Source organism: Lepisosteus platostomus, chromosome 8, assembly GCF_059453375.1.
Source record: "Lepisosteus platostomus isolate fLepPlt1 chromosome 8, fLepPlt1.hap1, whole genome shotgun sequence".
Taxonomy (NCBI): Eukaryota; Metazoa; Chordata; class Actinopteri; order Semionotiformes; family Lepisosteidae; genus Lepisosteus; species Lepisosteus platostomus.
Window position 1 is genome coordinate 33,319,705 of NC_142618.1, and position 20,788 is coordinate 33,340,492.

General features: G+C 40.6%; 1 protein-coding gene across 4 annotated transcripts in view; it reads right to left on the reverse strand.

Annotated features, from left to right (window-relative positions):
* Positions 1-20,788, reverse strand: part of arhgap39 (Rho GTPase activating protein 39) — a 140,676-nt gene that overhangs the window by 14,548 nt on the left and 105,340 nt on the right. For 3 of the 4 annotated variants that reach the window (XM_088643225.1, XM_088643223.1, XM_088643222.1), the window contains 2 exons: positions 16,272-16,364; positions 8,115-8,188 (listed from right to left, as the gene is read on the reverse strand). In XM_088643225.1, coding sequence (XP_088499351.1) covers positions 8,115-8,188; positions 16,272-16,364 — 167 coding nt within the window. The remainder of the gene's footprint in view (positions 1-8,114; positions 8,189-16,271; positions 16,365-20,788) is intronic. The other variant, XM_088643224.1, reaches the window with a different exon arrangement.

The window sequence follows — 20,788 nt, forward strand, 5'->3', positions numbered from 1 at the left end:
TCTTCAGTTATAAACTCTGTCACTGACACAAGTCCGCACACTGGATTTGTGAAGATGTGCTGTGTCTTTCCTTATTCTGCAGGCAGACTGTAGGCTATTGAGGGCACAAATGAGGTGCAATATCTCTGCCGTGCAATATCTATGATCTGCCAGTTCTGCAAGACATTTTCCAAGAAATGTTCGATAAAGACACTTTTGCATTTTGGGCAACCCTACCCTCATAATTCTACCACCTCACCACCCCACAACTACCGTCATGAAGTGCATGAGCGAAATGAACTATGAAACCAATGTGACGTATGTAATACAATGGAAAAGCAGATATAAGAAGTTTAATCTTCCTTCTAGTGTCAGTTGAAGTAGGAATCTGAACATTGAGGATTATTCCAGCCACCATTCCTTACTGCTTGGTTGGCTTCATCACTTTGTCTTTACGCAGCAAAATTCTAGATTAACAGTATCCTTAATGAAGGACAGTGATCTAGGCTGGTAACAGGCTTAGAAGGAACTGTCCGGAACTTTATTCTGATCTAAATCTAAAACGGGAGGTGATCTGTGTCACACTTGGACTCCAAGAGGAAATTAACAATTAGTTTAATTTAAAACAAAAACAATTAAAAACTCACCACTTTAGTTGATCTAAGAATGAACTGCTTTCTGTGGACAACCAACTTATTATGGGAAAGCTACATAAAAGAAGGATTCTAATGTCACTGTGGAAAATTCCCTGTGTAGAGACCACCCTATGACACAACACAGGCACTTGAGGCAGTCCACTCCTGACAGTGCTATACATCAAAATTAGCGTTTGGGCACAAGAACTTTACCAAGATATGTAAAGTTTCTCAGAATCTACATCAAAACATAAACAAAAAACAGTGTTAGAAGAATGCTACAGGTCATCAAATCCACTTCACTGTCCCAATATTTATGGTTTTCACTGTAGAAGTGTGCAGTAACGACTGTTTTCTTACTTACAGTACTAAGACACCCATTAATAATAATAATTGCTTACACTTATATAGCGCTTTTCTGGACACACCACTCTTTACAGGCAATGGGGACTCTCCTCCACCACCAACAATTTGCAGCATCCACCTGGATGATGCGATGGCAGCCATAGTGCGCCAGAACGCTCACCACACATCAGCTATTAGTGGGGAGGAGAGCAGAGTAAAGTAGCCAATTCATAGAGGGGGATTATTAGGAGGCCGTGATTGATAAGGGCCAATAGGGAATTTGGCCAGGACGCTGGGGTTACACCCCTACTCTTTTCGAGAAACGCCCTGGGATTTTTTTTGACCACAGAGAGTCAGGACCTCGGTTTAACGTCTCATCTAAAGGACGGCGCCTGTTTACAGTATAGTGTTCCTGTCACTATACTTGGGCATTAGGACCCACATGGACCACAGGGTGAGCGCCCCCCTGCTGGCCCCACTAACACCTCTTCCAGCAGCAGGCTTAGTTTTTCCCAGGAGGTCTCCCATCCAGGTACTGACCAGCCTCACACCTGCTTAGCTTCAGTGGGTTGCCAGTTGTGAGTTGCAGGGTGATATGGCTGCTGACATTAGCGGTGTGTATTGAAATTGTCTATTTAAACTATCAAGACAGAGTGAGGCAAACAGGTAAGAGAACCATTAGAGATTGTAGTTTCTACACAGAAACTGTAAAGGTTTAAATCAAAAGTTTGCAAAGGGAAGCCATTTATATAGGAATGTAAGCTGAAGACAAGAAGTGGAGGAAAATGGAACAAGAAAGATATGTTCAATAGAGATAAAGGTATTGAGCTTGAAGCACAGAACACATCAACAAGTATCCAAACCAAGGCAGTGAATATGAGGAGAAAGAAATTACTTCAAAAGCATTCAAAAAGAGCAAGATACAATTAAGGAAAAAGCGTATTATGAGCTACAAGTAAAGGTTAAGACATTTCTGGAGTACTACAGGGATCTGTATGAGGATGACTGAACACATGTGAATATAAAGATGCACTATCAGCTAATATTCAATATTTAGAATATTGTGCATAGTTTTGTTTCAGTTACAAAAAATAATATTTCTGCGCTGGAGGCAATGCAGAGAAGTGTGACCAGATACAAGGTTTAAGGGAACGTCCTATGCTGACAGAATGAAAGCAACTCAACTTTTTAAAAAGTTAATTCAGTGGACCTTTTAAGAATCAACAGTGAAACATGAACCAGGGGACACAAGAAAACCCTGCAGAAGAATTTAAATCTCAGAACAGGTTTTAAACAAGTTATCCGAAGCTGAATATCCTGGCTTCCTTTCTTAAACAGCTGGATACGTTCCTTTGTTCAGTAACATACAGAAAAAATAAACAAGCTGCATAGGTCAAATGACCACCTCTTCTCTATAGCAGTTTCTATGTTATAGTGAGGATGACAGAGAGAGCAGAATATAGAGTAGGCGGGTGCCATGTGCTCATTCTTTCAGGCTAGATTATCTCAGATAATCTCTATATATACTGTACATCCAATCCAGTTTACACCTTCCTCAACTCAGGACTCTCCCTGTCTGAAGCAACATCACTGCACTGCACTGAAGCACTCAAAGAACAAGTAAACTTGATCTAGTCTTCACCCCCTTCAGGAAATGAATAAAGTACTATGGTACAGCTCAGCAGGATATCTGCTCTGGTCAAATCACAAGAGATCAGTGGACTATAGGCCTGATCACTATGAGATGATGATGACTCTTAGGAAAATCAGGATGCTGCAGGGAATTATGCAGCACTGGTGAACCAGTAGGTGGCTCCCTGGTGACAGTCTACCAGTCTGAACCACAGTTTCCAAGCCAGAAAGTGCAGTCTTCAGTAAGTGCCACCTCTACACCTGTGAAATTGTACTGATATCCTGTCTGCACTGTTGACACTCAGATCCCACAGTTTTTTTCAGAAAAAAAATTATAGAGGCCAAATCCACAGCATTTTACATTACTAAAATCTTGGAGGATTTATGTTTTCTGACTCATTTTCACGCTGAGTTATTCAGTCAGTGATCTTATTCTGAATAGGTAAAAAGATTCTGTAGAGCGCTCCAGAATTTGTTGCCTTATGTCACTCAGTATGGACTGTCTGCAGCCCTGCCTTCAGTGGTCTCTGGCTTTCCCTACATACCAGGGTGCCTAGCAGTGTTAGAATGACTCTAACACTTTATCTGCTTCCCAAAAGCTGTCCCCATAGCCTGAAAAACAATTAACAGCACCAAGGAAATTAATTAATCTGCCCACAGAGTATCAACCTAATTACACCCTCAGCTCTGAATCATCCTCCCCTCTCTGTCAGCTCACACTTTTGACTTAACACAAACTCATTCACTCATTCCAAAATAAATGTTGCTGCGTAAGGAGACCTGTGCTCTATCTGTGTCTGTGTGTTTATGCATTTTCCTATATATCTGGCACAGATAATTAAAAATATCCTTTCTGACTATCATCTTTTAGGGCAGCGTGAACATTTCTGTTCCAAAGTGCTGTATTTCTAAATAAATCCAAGAGTTTATTTTCACTTTTCACTCTGTAGTTTATTTTTTGTACTTGTTATGTGTATTTGCTATCTGATTTATTTGAAAAGAGATTAAGATATTTGAGGACAGTAAAAGAAAACTGGAACACTCATACATTCCCTGCCTATAGCTTTTATAAGAGAAAGAAATACCATTCCCCTTTTGCACAGGCCGGTACAGTGTGGAGAAATCCAATCACACCAAAAAAAAAAGCTGTGTCATTGCTTGGGATATACTGATACAAAACATGTTTAACCTATCCTGTTTGTAAATTCTTACTTTTAAACACATAGGATGACAAATGGGTCCATAACCCATATCTGTTTATCATGTCCCTAGTCCTATTATCCCCGGTCGGAACAGACTAGTCTTCAATGTGTCATTATTGCACAGAAAACAGTTTCTTTAAAGAAGACGAAAAGGTCAAACACGGTTTGTAAGCAGGGTTTTTTCAGATGCAACCATAAAAGATCGGAAAGTTTTCAGAATTCAGTATGGACAGTTACGTTGGGCCATTAATATCTTACAGATTCAAGAACCTCATTAAGATGTTTTCTCAACGATCCCATATCCCATGAATCCAAATCACGATTAGCAGTCTGTACTCAGTGAAGTTCAGTGAAGGACAGTAATAGTTTCAGGCTTGACTTATTAGTACTTAACCCTCATGTCCCCTAGATGATGTAACAAGAGAAACAAAGACAACAGAGCATTATAATTTGTGTGAAGCACAACAGTAACAGTGACGGAGATAGTTGAGATCTACTTGGTGCTTCCTGCTCTCTGGATAGTATCTGGGAACTTGAGGACAATCACCACCTGAGCTAGTCAGAACACTGTCACACACAATGTGGTCCAACAATAATGGACAGTGGGGAGTGGGGAGTAAGAGAATAGTAGACACTTCTTTTTACACAAGTGGTTGTGAGAGTTTGGAACACATAAGCCCGCCATGTTGTTGAAGCATATAACCTGGCCTCTTCCAAGGCACAACTGGATGAGATCAATTAGCTACCCTTAACAGGCTAGATGATCTGAGTGGCGACCTAACATTTGTAACCCGTCTTATGGTCTTATGTGAGATGAGGTTGAGTTGACACAGTATCTGTGTGTCTCATGTCTTATTCCTATAGTTCTGCTTCTGTGTCAGGAGTGTGAACAGTGAACGGCAATAACAATAATCGAAGACTGAAAATGACAAAATGTAAGTTTAGAAGGGGAGTAAAGAAACTCAAAAAACAAAAAAAAAGATTTTTAACAGTGACAAAGCATGGAGAGTTCTGTGCTTGTTCACTGTACTCAAGTCAGAGAACCCTGGTATAACAGTGACACAGCATGGAAAACCCTGTGCGTGTTCACTGTGGCTCCATCTGACCCGGTTTTGTAATTCTGATGCAACTAACTCTGTAATGACTTGTTTAATCTGGGCTGTTCTGGGATTTATTGCACACAGTTTATCTTTAAAAGATTCTCTCTGAAGCCTTGCTCAATTGCACCCAAAGGTCAGAATTCAAAATGTGCCCCAGAACTGCTACGGACCTCATAAACAGTTTATGCCCACATATCTGTAAATACAAGATTAAAATCCTACCGCCACAGATCCCAAGCTCATGACCTAACTCCTTTTTTAATACAAAATCAATTTTCATTACTTTTCTCTGGAATGCACTGAAGAAATAACTCTGGCAGAAGATTTAACTTTCAGAGCAATTGTTTTACATTGTTCAAAAACATTTGTTGCCACTTTGTGAAAGTAGAGCACATTCACCCTGGAGCAAAACCCTACTTCAGCCATCACACAGCACTCTCCGACGGCAGTCAGGGTTTCACAGTGTGAACAGAACAAATACCACTGAGGCCATGTTCAAAGCACTCTTCTTGTGCATTGAAAAGCAATAACTGCAGGATTTTCTTTCTTTTACCTCTGGTAAAAAATCCTGAAGCTGAACTATGCCTGGTATTCCTGCTTGCATTGGCGACAACTGCAAAACAACACTTTAAATTCCAAAACAGAAGCTTGACAAAAACAAGTACTTCAAACGAAGCCAAGACCAGGACCAGAGAGATGAGGGAGTGGGAGGAATTCATGAAAAATTAGGAGGGTTGAGATGTACAAAATGGCCTTCCTCTCAGCTCCAGTGTTGTAGACACAAGTACTGTTTTTTGCTGTACTGCTCACGAATATATAAATATTTTTATCTTCACATGGATAAATTATCCATACTAATTATACATACTAATGTATTACTAACCTCAGAAAAAAAGGTCTGCCATGTCCCTCGGAACAGACTAACAAACAGTTTAGCCCCTCTTGGGTGGGTGAGACTGGGTCACTGTTGTGAACCAGAACTGGCTGATGAATGAACACTGGACTCAGGCGCCCATCTGGCACAGCCCTGTAGCATGTTTATCCAACACTGTGTCCATGAGGACACCAGGAAGGTTACACATCACAAGGATCTCCTCCTACTATCTTCTTCATCTAGCTGCTTGCAAGGCCAGTGATCCCACGACCTCATCAGAGGATCCCAAAGGAACCAGCTTTCACAGAATGGCTAGGTATCTTCTTGCAGAGCTTCATGAGTCCCTGAATTTCAATGATACTCTGTGGTAGGTGATAAATCTTAATTATCGTGCTTCACTTTTAATACAGTCCGTTTTGCTGCAATGTGTAAAATGGGTATCATGAAAAGCATCAATAAAATGAAGAACTGAGATACACTTACACTAGAAGTTCTCAAAACTGACATGCACAACAGCCACAATGCCTCCTGCTAAGGTATAGGAGCTATTGACACAGCCATGTGAATCCACAATGTTTTTCAAACATTCAGAGTGTGGGACTGCACTCAATTGTTTTTATTTGTTTTTTATTTGTTCTGCATAGATAACAAAAAACATAGCAAGGATAGCATTTATGTTTTATCAGTGTGTCGCAATCATGTTTATGTGTCTGCACAGAACCTAACACAAAGCATCGGCAAAAATGAAGAGGATAGGTCGCTAACAGGACAGACAACAGGCTTTTATTTGTACCCTATGAAATCCTGTAGAAATAGAAACCCCAAGCCCACCTTCCACAGCCTCCCTGTCCCCCTGCAGCTCTCTCTCAGGACTGTGATGGATAGTCACAAAGTATGCAGAGACACTGCTGGAGACTTTACCCACAGTAATCCATCAGAATTGTCTTCTTCCTGAGAAAAAGAGCATGCACAACCCCCCTCCCCACTCCCCTACACAGCCACAGCATCTCCATTACCCAGTCACACAAATCCCACGTTCCCATCCCCAGATTTCCCCCTTAACTACCTCTCAGCCTCTCACTATGTCTACCTCACTACTATCCTTACCCCCTCCCACTCCCACTCCAGGCCACTCATCAGCCCAAAGCTTTTTCTATTCCTCTAACCATCCATTGCATTGGTTATTTTTTTCTAAATAGTAGCGAACACAGACTGGGTCATGTTGATGAAGCATTTTGTTTCATTCATTCCAGCCCAGCTCTTAATGACCCAGTTCAAGTTTTAATTTATTATGGCTTAATTGGAGCAACTTAACAGCTTTTGCTTGCTCTAAAGGTGCTGCTAATTTAAAAAAGATCAAGAAGACCAACCCTATGTTCTGAGCTCATCTTCACTTGACTGTGTGATTAAAATCCTGCTGACGAATCAGACGCAGTATCAACACAGATCAAACACATTAAATCTTGGATGATGGCGAGTTAACAATTGACATTTCATGTTTGCTGTGTTATATAATTGCAATCAACATGTAAGGTTGAGGCACAGAACTGGATGACAATCTTGTAGTTAACATTTTGAAGGGACAACGAAAATCTTTCTGCATAATTAGAAAGACATTTTCAACAGCACATAGAAACTCCTGAAAGGCATCCTGAAAGCTTGAAAGTAAAGCAACCTTTACATACTGTATCACTTGTGCAGTTTTACTATTCGGAGAGGCAAATCAAGGTAATGTGATATGTAGAATAGGTAAATGTTTTAGAATAATGTGGCATAGCCTCTCCCCTTCAGTGCTCGGCTTTTATCATGTGGTGTGGATTAATACCCCTAGGGTGCACATTAGCAGTATTCAGAAGCTACTAATTTCATGCATTGTCACAATTAAAACAGGCCTTATGAAGCAATTAAAATTTTAATAGCAAAATGACAGCCATGCTGAAGTACTTGATCCAAAAAAGTAAATAGAAAACTATCTACCTTCAATAACAAATCTGATTTTGGAAGTCCTATATTGTATTTCAAATTTCAATTAAAGCAAAAATATTTGTAATACTTTTACAGTGGCAGTACCATATCAACAAATAGGCTATATTAACAGCATGACTCGTTTAGTACATAGGCATCGATTCCCAGAGGCAAGGGATTGTAATAGAAATAAATTACTCTTTAATTGTTAATTACCTCTGAAATGAACTGCTTTCACCAAGCGTGAACATGACAGCGATTAGTATATATTGCTAGCAAAAAACCTTTAGCAAACAAATTTGACATCTAAGGTTACAAAAAGGTACTACTGAGCTTTACAGGCAGCACAAAGTCAAGCTTGATGCAGTTAAAAGCTTCCTACCTTTTTGGCGCCAGTCAGAGCTGCCTTCTGCAGTTTGCGGTAACAGTACTTGGCATAGGTGCTGATGGCCACACCTGCAGAAAAGAGCAGACACACACTGATCAATACCAGGCTCACACAATGGTGCAATGTAATGTGCTGCTACATGCATTTTTTCAGAGAAAGACCTTTATGGACAGATTGAGCAAGTGGCTCTCAGAATTAAATAAAATAAAAGCAACTAATATAAGACAGCTTTTTTTTTTAAATTCGGGTTTGAAGAACTCAGTCCCACTCAATAAATCTGCACTCAAACTACATTCTCAATCCAGCTGTAAAAAAATATTGCATCCACATAATCCATATTCGTGTCTTGCCTTTGAAACAGGAAATATAGTTTTAATTACACATGAGAGCACAAGACAATTCACGATACCCCAGTACTGCTAGGATAGGGTTGTCTTGAATAGGTCTACAAAAAAAAGAAAAGAAAGCACACCTATAGGAAAGCTATGGAGGTAGTATCCAACAAAAAAACATCAAAACAATAAAAGGAACAAGAAGCACAGTGTCTAGTTTACTATATGCTAGCCTTCATCAGATCTTGGACAGGCACATCTGGTGCTTCACCTAACATTAATCAGTTGCAAAACTTACTACATAAAAAGATGCCTAGTTTCCACAATTATGAAGTTAAGCAATTGAGTTATAACTGTATGATGTTATGACATCATTGAGCCAAAGGTGCATGTCCTCCTGAAGGCTTTTTACACTGTTATGGAGCAGAGTGTGTCCTCTGGCTGGCCGTGTGAAAAAAGAGAAGACTTGCTGGCCCTCAACACCTCAACCCCCCTCCTCACCCCAACATTATACCAGCACCAGCCTGACCAATGGCTGGCAGGTACAAAATAGGGCGAGGACATACAAGGCAAAACAAATATGCAAAGACAAGAGTAAGCCATTTCTTTCAGGGTTATAATGGGAGTCCATGTCAATCCAAACTGTTTGGCATGGGCTTGCCACAGCACTGCCATCTATCACATCATTGTAAAATGTGGTTTAAAGCACCAAATGTGAAGAAAGAAGACAGGGCAACATTGTTTAATTCCTTCCAACAATTGTCATTTGTCAATTTTTCAATTTTATCAACAAGTCTTTTATTACTGAAGTGATTTCCAGTAGTAATAACAGTAGGTCAACTTACTTATAATGGTCTGGCAGTGGTTTGGGTTAGAGGTGTGACTATTGCTTAACACCTGTATTTGATACATGATCTCATCATAGAATCAGAGAATAAATTAAACATACTGTATCAGCAAAGCACTTTCTTTTAATCATCCCTCATTAGGCCATGCATGAGTCATCTGTTTGTAATGTATCTAAGAATAGGTGTAACAATTAACTAAAAAGCATAATTCCTGCAAAGGCAAACAGCATATTAAGACTGTATATGGCTAAAGTGGAGAAATGAAATTAAGGAATGTTGTGTTAAAATTGTACAATGCACTAGTAAGACCTCATTTAGAATATTGTGCACAATTTCGATCATCAGGTTTCCAATAAAAAATATTGCTGCTCTGGAATCATACCAATACATTCTCTATCTTGAGGGATTGTCCTATAGTGACAGGCAGAAGAAAGTGTACATTTTTAGTCTTGAAGCATCTCACCGCTGTTCCCTCAGTTGGTAAAAATATCATGGTGTGTTTTTGCTGGTTTTGAATTAACAAAATGAGTTGGGCATGGTGCCACATCAAAATGGATAACCAAAATGATACGTGGTTCATTTCGTTTCTTGAAAGAAAATGTTGCAAAGTGTTTTTTTTTAATAGAAAAAGTTGACAAAACACAAAAAAGAAACATCTAAAACCGAGGGTGAAAATAAGGTGGGGACAAATATCATAGATCCATGTAATCAGAAGCTTCTTCTACAACCTAAACACAACACTGCATAGGAGGATTTTTGTGCAGTCTATGGAAGAGACATACTGTACAGTAGTACATTACTGGAAGCACATGAACCCTTCAGGAAGTCTGTCTGGATAAGATTAGTTATCACATGTACTGAATGTTTCCAAGAACCTTTACACACACCATTATGTCTATGTATAATGGAGATAATGGCCTATAGCTACAGCATCCTAATAGGTCCTTGTCTGTTATAAGTAGAAACAAAATTAGAGCTCAGTTTTGATCCCTGTGAAAAAAGTTTTTTTTTTTGTTATTGTTTCTAAAGGCAAAAAAAGTTTTTTGTTATTCTTTCTAACGGCAAAATTTAAGTTTCTGTGAAATTCACTTTTTGGTTTTTATTTTTTATTCAAATGGGTAGCGAAAGCACTATGATTATTCATAGCTACTCTCCCCCAAAGAATGATGGTTCGTTTCATGCTTTCATTATTTTAAATCTCTACAAAATCTTTCAAACTCTCATTCTGAAGTAAAAAATTTAAATGCTAATATTTAGCACAAGTGATACCTGCAGCCTGATGAGTATAAGGACTGGAACTAAATTTGTAGAGCAAAGAGGGATAAAGAAAATCATAGTCAATGAGACTATATATTTTGTGGTTTAATGAAGGAATGTAAAATCTTTAAAAAATAATAATTTCTTTACAACAGCCAAGCACAACTCAAATTAAAGCCAAATTAAAACAGTTGTCTGTATTTTTCTTAAATTAGTCTTATATAAAACACTGTACCAACAATTTACATGTTCTGTAATATTACTTTAATATTTAACTTAGGCATCTTGTATTTTTGTTGGTTTAAAAACAATAAAATACTTGTAAAAACTAGTATGTTCTCTGGAAATCTGGAGATTCAATGTCTTACTTATTCAAAATCAGAATTGATCTTCAGTGTCAGGGCTGGAACCCCTTTATCTCTTCATTAACCACTACAAGACCCTTCTTTGTTTTGTATCACTGCAGAAGAAACTTTATGGAGTTTATTCTGAAAGATGTGGACAGCAGTGGAGTTGAGAGACATCTCATGAACTAAAGTGATTTGGTCCTGTCTGTTGTATAGAAAGATCTAAACATTTAATTTTTGTGATGACTGAATTCAAGACACATGTCCCAGCAAAGCAGTAAAGCTCCCCCTGTGGGAGCTGGATATATGTAACACGTCAGTAACAAGCAGAGGAGAACGGAGGAGTGCTCATGCTGAAAACAAAAGCTCAGATTGTGCAGCACAGCAATTCAACAGTGAACTCTCACATACTTAAACACTCAGTACAACTTCAATCTAGAAATCAGAACAAAGACAAAATTATTCTCACTAAGCTGCGAGAGAAATGGCAGCTCGCACCTCAGCCATGACCCTCACTGCCAGACCCAAGACACAAGGACATCGGCTTCAGTGCCTCTGAACCAAGATTGAAATTCACCCCCACAAGTACACAAGAACACTCATTCTCGGGCAGGGGGTGTTGTGCAGCTGTCTCAGGATGTACAAAACAATACCTCCCTCTCTCCACATTACCAGAACAACTTGCAGAGTCACACTCTACTCTGAGAAGAAATCCAGGAGTGCACTCCCATAGCAGGCTTATATGCAAAAGAAATAACAGACAGACATAATAAAACACAGCTCTGTCTGAGAGTAAAGCAAGAAGTCCAGCTCTGTATCCATCCAACTGTGATACAAATTCATGTTTCTTGTTGAACACACTGAGAACTTCACATTCTAACAAACTTTCCACATGACTGCAGAACATTTTTGTGTGCTGTGGAGCCAGATAATCCAGAAGACCAGGAGTGCTCCTCTGTAATACCAAGGAACTGCTTCTAATCTTCTGGATGCCTAGACACCTGAAGGCTGTCTCTAATAGAACTAAAGTAGCCTGATAACCTCAGAGTGTTAGGGCAGACATTTTCGTAGAAGTCTCCCCTGGTACCTTCGAGCAGGTTGACAAGAATATATGACTGATCGGTAGCCTCAGTCCTCCAATTCAGTCAGAAGGACTTAAAGGGAGATATCTTTCTCAGATTTTCTGATGCCATTGTGGTTCTGTCTCTGGGCAGCCTGGGTAATATCGAGGTAATCTGCTACTCTACTTCTTTATTAGCAGAGGAGAGCATGCAGCACTCTTCTCCTTGAACAAATGAACGCAGCACTGAATGGTTCCATGAGACCCATGAGCCTTCACATGAAAATGAAGGTGCTGCCTGGCCTTCTAACCTCTTGTTCTGTGGGAAGGCTGACCAGCTCCATGGTCAACATCCCCTACTGTTTATGCAATGTTCATGACGAGGGTATAGTCACATAAAACACTCTAAGCAGTTAACATTTGTATTTAAGGAAAAACAGGCTGAGGGTGGCTGAGTGTGGGAACACCTTGATGATGTTGCTATTTGGTTCAGGAACCCCTGAAAGCTTCCTCTACCTGCTTTCTATATACTGTACATTACAAGGCACAAACATGTGTTGAAATAACCCATGGCAATTACAGTAAATTACAAAAGACTTTGTAATGATTAAAAAAAAAGGAACAGCTTTCACAGTTTCCACCTCCCAGAGCAGCAGTATCACTTTGACACCACAGCTTCTAACATCTAACAGATTGCCGTCTGGAAAAAACAAAGCCCAACAAACTGCTTTTTCACAACATCAGCAGTTTATTCCAAAGAAGCCACTGAAGCCCTCTGTGTGCACCCAGCATGCTCATGGAGCGGGGAGGGTGTTTCAAAAGTGCTGGTGCTCCTGATGGGCTCTGTTTGGGTCAGCTTTGGTGCTGACTGGCTCACTAATGGGCTTCCAGCAGGAGGGGTTTAATAGAGTAACGCACAGTGTTGCGGAAATCCACCTGCTGTTTAAGCCACTTAGCTGGGAAAGACTGCAGATGAAAGACAACACGGAGCAAAGCTCTTACTACAAAGGCACACAATCCACTGCTGCCAAACCAAGACTGCATACTATGCATTTTCCATAGTCCACTATTCACTTTCCTGACAATCTCCAAAAGAGAGCTTACTGTGGCCAATTTGTTATTCATGTTTTATTTTCTTTCAGAATATTTGCAAGTACAAATCTGCAAGAATGAGACACGTAAAGAACTTTGAACAGTCCAGATTTCATTAGCCAGGTGACCTACAATCTCTATCAGAGCTGCCACCAGTTTGAAGAAACAGCTATATTTAATAGTGTTCAATATTAACTACCATCTTTCTAAGGCAGTGCTACTGTGTTGTTGCCGCTTCCTGTTAGTGTTACAATGCCAATCTCATATGTCCGTGTACAAAACCTAACTAATATGTATTTGTACAATACCAATCTAATATGTCCTTATACACCTCAACTGACTGAGCAGAATCTGCAAGAGAGACAGAAGAGCCACAGCAATGAGCGCGAGAAGCAGTCAGAGCTTTGGACAGTTCAGTTGGGCCTCCTGGTCTGTGCAGACAGTACTGAGTCAGAGCTGGTTCACACACAGAATGCAGGAAGACTGGAAGAAAGGGGGAGACCAGGGGGAAACACATAGTAAACAATTCAGAGTGAGGAAAGGGTGGTGTGAAGCAGGTGTGAGAAAGAGACTGAAGCCAAGCTTGGAGACAATTGAATGTAAAGGTGAAAAGAATAATTCCTAATTTCAAGAAAATCATACACAGACATGGTGAGACACATTGTCTACTTTGGACATTAAAAGAGGAGATGACAAGGGATCTCTGAACAATAAATTAGTGAAAATAAAAACAAGAGGTACAGTACTTCTTGTACAAACGGTTATATGTGTGAGGTCAGCCAGAAGCAGGATCCTCCTAGAAACAATTAGATGCTACAAGTAACCAAGTGTGATCTCAAATCTGATCCAAGCGATCAAAGTCCTGCAGTGGAATAGACGAGAAGTGCAGAAATTGCCTGCCACTGGTCTAGTAGAGCAATTCCAGTCCTGTTCAAGGACAGTTCCAGTCCTGTAGTAACATAGACTAGAAGAGCTAAGGCTGTCTTCCTCTGGTCTGGAAATGTGATGGAGAGCCCTGATTCAGGACAGCACCTTTCCTGTAGTAAGACAGACTAGAAGAGCTAAGGCTGTCTACCTCTGGTCTAGAAATGTGATGGAGAGCCCTGATTCAGGACAGCACCTTTCCTGTAGTAAGACAGCTTAGAAGGGCTAAGGCTGTCTGCCTCTGGTCTAGAAGAGTAACAGCTATTCCTATTCCATGACTGCAGCAGTGCTGCAGGTTTGATAATGTTAATCAAATGTTTGTACACACTCTTAGCATTTAATAAAAAAGTTTCCATCCTATTGCTTAACAATCAAGAAGGAAATGTAGATACTGTATGTATATAAAATCCCTCTCCCCATCTGTTTTTTCAGTTTCTGAAATGTAAGCTCTTTTTATAAACAGGAATCATCATCAGTGAGGCTGTAGAATTAAATAAGATGGTGGTTTTGATCAATTAAGTCACAAATTGAGTTAATTAAGGGAAAGCATAGCTCAGGTGAAGTGAAACTAAAAGCAGTGATTGTCCTTTAGATGTTGAGAAGAATTCCTGCAGTTTCCTTGCTTTATTTCCTTTCAGCACCTAAGCCTGTGAACATCACACCAGTCTGCTGCTTTGGATGGGACCTCTTACAGCTCCTATGTGTCTTTCATAATGTAGAGCCCAGAATTGAAGACAGTACTCTGTACAATGTGAAGAAAGGCTCCACACAAAGTTACTTCATTACCTGTACATTTGACAACTCAGATCTGGTCTATTTAACATATGTGCTAGTGACATAATTCTATACAGTCCCGGAGTGTATCTTTACACTGTTGCTGACAGGTGTCGCACTGGTGGAGGAATATTGAGGGCTATGTGTTGAGGGCTCAGAAGCACTTTTACACCTGTCACAGGGTCCAAACGTCAGTGACATACTGTAAAACACTTACACAAAGGGTTGTGGGAGTAGGGACTGAGCATATTCTTGAAACTGACATCATGGTTTATTTTTGAGAAATGGGTGAATGAGATCATGGGTCATTTAGCTACTAGCAACCCAAACAATGTTCCTGAGCTCTTTCACAGGGACCAACAAATCATTATATTTTTATGTGGTCATGTTGTTTTGTTGTAATCACTGTAAATAATAAGAATTGTTATCATGGATGTTATTGGATATAATCTGTGTTGTAAAAATGGGTTTTAAGATAAAACCTTCTACCCTCAAACACTGATAACAATAAATACGGTGTCAAGGACAGACACAGACTGAACACACATAGTTGTGGTGTAGTCTAGTCCCTATGGATTACGGACACATGGAGATATTCTGACAAAAATAAACCAGGATGACTCATGGAATGACATACCTGACAGAGAAAGTCTCAGACCAAACCCAAAAACGAAGAGAAAATAAGACACACACTGACAGTCACACAAATAATCAGACAGACTCACAAATATGGACATACTGTCATAGACAGAGACCTCAACTAAATTACAAATGCAAAGACAGATACTGACGGTACTGCTGACACCGTGAGGCAAACAGAATGATCTATATAGACAGACCAGCACAGACAAGCAGACAATCAGACAGCTTCACAGATATACAGAAAAACTGTTAGCTACAAGAATTATGAGAGACAAGTACTAAAGCTAGACTGAGAGAGACAGTCACATATTCATCCGTCCAGGCAGATTTACACTCAACCATATTTAGGCATCACCGCACAGACACAGAAAATAGGTAAATATTCATGAAAAGGCTAGCATTATGCAGAAAGAAACCAGACTGGCCAACAGACACACAAACAGACATACCAACAGAACAAGAAAATAGAGAGACTAAGAGGCACACTGATAGAGACAGACTCTCAGAAACACAAACACACAGACAGACAAGAAAACAGAAAGACAGAAACTGACAAAGAAGGTAGAGGTGTCAAAGGCCCACAGACAGAGAAACAGACTGATAGTTGGAGATAGAGGCTAATTACAAGGCAGAAATCAAGAAAACACACAGGGATAGGCAGAAAGATCAGACAGGATTTGTTGATCAGGACAAATGTGACAGAGAAAGACAGAGATGCTATACAGGAAAGGCAGCAGACAGATGTAGAGACTAGCAGACAGACTGGAATACAGGGTGAATAACACAGTACTGCACACAGACAGAAAGAGGCTGTACTGAGGGACAGAGTGTGTGGAGAGGCAGCAGCCCCACACAGGAGGTGGGAAGAGCCGTACCCAGGGTGTGTGGGTCAGGGGGCCTGGCTCGGCACCACAGTTTGGGCCTCCTCTTGTCCCGGGCCTCCAGCAGCTCTCTAATGTGCTGCAACACTGAGAAACAGACCACACCGTCACCCAGTGCACCACAGTGATAAAAGTGGAGCCACACACACACAGCTCCTAACAGAACCAACAGACCATACAGCACAGAGTATGAATGTAAATATAGTCTTTTCATACTATGCAAACATAAAACAGTCTCAACATAAAATGTGACGATGGTAAGGAACTCCACCTGGATTTCACACTCACTTTAACAATGAGCTGGGCAATGAAACAGCAAAGACACAAATACACATTCCACCCTCTGACAGCGCACTGAACAAGGCCAGAATTGGCACAATTCACCATAGGCCCTTTCTATAGTACAACATGCACTCAGTTTTTTTTATTTATAAATTATTCAAAATTGCCCTCATACACAGCGCCCAAGCAAGATGAGATAGGTACACGTACATGGAAACTCAGACGTGCACTTATGGTCTGAATTGAAAGCGTTTCTATTTTTGAAGTGGATTGGGGTTTTCGATAAGACGTTCAGTTAATTCTCATGGTCTAAACATACAAATACACCTTACCAGTCCTGCTAAGAACAAAACAAATCCATACATCTATCCACTTTCTAAGCAATTTATCCAATACAAGGTTGTGGGGAATCTGCAGCCTATCCCAGCAAGCAATGGGTGCATGGCAGGAGTGACAAAATATGGGGTGTGATTGTGAAGTAGGTAGGCCTCATGCTAGAGAAGTGTTGGTTGTTAAGCAACCGCAGCTGTAGGAACATGGTAATCAAATGAGCAACAGCTGTAGGCAGTCTTATAATAAATTAAGCTACAGTAAGACCCTAGCTCCCATATCATAAGTAGTCTTTCTCAGTACTAGTGGAGCAGGAGCGCTTGTGGTGCTTTCAGTGCCTACCTGAGAGGAAGTTATGTGCTGCAAGTGAGCCGATGCCGTGTGATCACAGCAGCCACATTTATAACAGAAGGCTTGTGGTGGCTTTGGTTAGTGTATTAGCAGATAGCTGTTTCATTGTGCACTGTCCTGAAAGGGGAGGATTTGTGACAAGAATTTTGGAGGGAATTGGGATTTAGTTGTTATAAACGTTTCTGTTTTCCTGCAAGAGGGACAGGTTAGAGCAGCAGTTCCAGAGGGGACTGGGTTGTGCGTTTATGATTTGTGCAATAATAAAAGTGTACTGGAAAGGGCAGAGTAAAAACAGCAATTCCAGAAAGGATTAGAAGATTAGAAAATCTGTTTTATATTTAAAATAAATAGTTCAGAAGAGATAGTCAATTACCAGGCCCCTGGGGTGAAATAGGGGGGCCCTCATTGTAGGATACAAGTTAAGGAGTTGTGGAAAGGGTTTATCTAACTACTGATCTCTGTTTGTAGGCACATGGTGAAGATGCTTAGATATGAGATACTGATTTATAGTGAAGACAATGAGGTCTGGGCACAAGGGAACTGCACCAGAAGCTGTGAGTAATGTAAGTAAAGGCAGATGTGGCTGAGAGGGCAAAAAAGAGACCTGTAGTCCAAGGGTGACTGGTAGAGAGTGAGTGAGCCAATAGCCATCGTGAGCGAGTTACAGCAGGGAGCTGGAGCCTGGACCGAGGTGCGAGAGTAGACTCTGAGTGAAAGAGGGGGCAGGAGGCTCCATGCGGGGTGTTGAGGATCAGGGAGGCTCCTAGAGAAAAGAGTCAGCAAGGAGCAGGGAAGACTTGTGAAGAGTTGCATTCCAGGTTGTTACCATGTTGGTCATTAAATAATTAAATAAGGCGGTAGAGTGGGACTGGCCAAACGAGAACAACCAAGTTGAGGATCTTCAAATGCTACTGCTGAAAACGACAAACAGAGGTGAGAGATTCACTGGGCATGGAGTCCATGAGAATGTTGTTATTATTTATTATGTTTGTAATATACTGTCTATATTGTATGGTATTACCTGTTGTACTGTGTCATCTGCTGTAATGTGTATGTCCCCAGAGATCAGTGCAAATAAGAATTCCTAGTACATGTATAGTGGTGTAAAAAAGTGTTTTGATTTCTTATTTTTTTGCATGTTTGTCACACTGAAATGTTTCAGATCATCAAACAAATTGAAATATTAGACAAAGATAACACAAGTAAACACAAAATGCAGTTTTTAAATGAAGGTTTTTATTATTAAGGGAAAAAAAAAAACTAACCTACATTGCCCTGTGTGAAAAAGTGATTGCCCCCCATGTTAAAACATAAATCAACTGTGGTTTATCACATCTTTGGAAAGCTGAGTTCAATTTCTCTAGCCACACCCAGGCCTGATTATTGCGACACCTGTTCTCAATCAAGAAATCACTTAAATAGGACCTGCCTGACAAAGTGAAGTAGACCAAAAGATCTTCAAAAGCTAGACATCATGCTGCGATCCAAACAAATTCAGGAACAAAAGAGAAACAGTAATTGAGATTTATCAGTCTGGAAAAGGTTATAAAGCCATTTCTAAAGCTTTGGGACTCCAGCGAACCATAGTGAGAGCCATTATCCACAAATGGCGAAAACATGGAACAGTGGTGAACCTTCCCAGGAGTGGCCGGCCGACCAAAATTACCCCAAGCGCGCAGCGACGACTCATCCAAAAAAAACCACAACAACATCCAGAGAACTGCAGGCTTCACTTGCCTCAGTTAAGGTCAGTGTTCATGACTCCACCATAAGAAAGAGACTGGGCAAAAATGGCCTGCATGGTAGAGTTCCAAGACGAAAACCACTGCTGAGCAAAAAGAACATAAAGGCTCATCTCAGTTTTGCCAGAAAACATCTTGATGATCCCCAAGACTTTTGGGAAAATACTCTGTGGATTGACGAGACAAAAGTTGAACTTTTTGGAAGGTGTGTGTCCCATTACATCTGGCGTAAAAGTAACACAGCATTTCAGAAAAGGAACATCATACCAACAGTAAAGTATGGTGGTGGTAGTGTGATGGTCTGGGGCTGTTTTGCTGCTTCAGGACCTGGAAGACTTGCTGTGGTAAATGGAACCATGAATTCTGCTGTCTACCAAAAAATCCTGAAGGAGAATGTCCGGCCATCTGTTCGTGACCTCAAGCTGAAGCGCACTTGGGTTCTGCAGCAGGACAATGATCCAAAACACACCAGCAAGTCCACCTCTGAATGGCTTAAGACAAACAAAATGAAGACTTTGGAGTGGCCAAGTCAAAGTCCTGACCTGAATCCGATTGAGATGTTGTGGCATGACCTTAAAAAAGCGGTTAAGGCTTGAAAACACTCCAATGTGGCTGAATTACAACAATTCTGCAAAGATGAGTGGGCCAAAATTCCTCCACAGCGCTGTAAAAGACTCATTGCCAGTTATCGCAAACGCTTAATTGCAGTTGTTGCTGCTAAGGGTGGCCCTTTTTTTCCCCTTAATAATAAAAACCTTCATTTAAAAACTGCATTTTGTGTTTACTTGTGTTATCTTTGTCTAATATTTCAATTTGTTTGATGATCTGAAACATTTCAGTGTGACAAACATGAAAAAAAAAAGAAATCAGGAAGGGGGCAAACACTTTTTCACACCACTGTACAGATGGCAGTGAACTCCTCTATTCTACACTTTACTGTACTCCTCTACTCTTTACTGCATTTTGACCTCAGAGGAGGTCATTTAAGGATCAAGGCACGAAAAATATGTTATGGCACAAAGGGCGATGAGTCACAAGTACGAAACTGTGAGCCTGAGAGTCCACAAGCTGAGGACTCAAGAGATTTCTGAGTAGTGAAGAAGCTCTGACGGACTGCGTGTGAGAAAACAGTAAAGCATGCCTCGTGTCCTACAGACGAGGAGGCATTTAAGAGCACCACTCTTGGAGGACAGTGTGTGTGCAAGGGAAAAATAGAACGAAAAGGCTTCCCCAACAGACTGTGACAGATTTGATGGATCACATCCTTAAAGCGATGGCTGGTCCCATGGCCTCATACAGGATACAACTTGGATGGGTGCCAGTCCATCGCTGGGCACACACTGACAGAAACACACTCACATGAGGGCCAAATTTCCCAGAAGCCAATTAACTTATTAGTATGTCTTTGGACTGTGGAAGGAAACTGAACTCCCTAAGTATACCATTGTGAACAAGAGGAAAACATGTAGTCCCCATGCACATAACACTCCAGGTTTTGAACCCAGGCCCCCAGTACTGAGAGGCAGCAATGCTAACCACTGTGCCACAATGCCACCAGCAAAACAAACCATCAGAAACAAAATTAATCACAGGCTAGGCTCTCAGGCCTGAGTTGACTGGAGCGTTGTCTATTCAATTCAAAAAAGCTAAATTCAGTATAATCAGTATTGGTCAGTTCAATAACTCCAATTAAGTGCAGTCCAACCCAATTCCATAACATTCAGTGCACCTAAACTGTCTAGTCAAATTCATTTCAGTCCAATTCTGTCCAGAGTAGCACTTTGGAGGGTACTATATCTAGAGTGG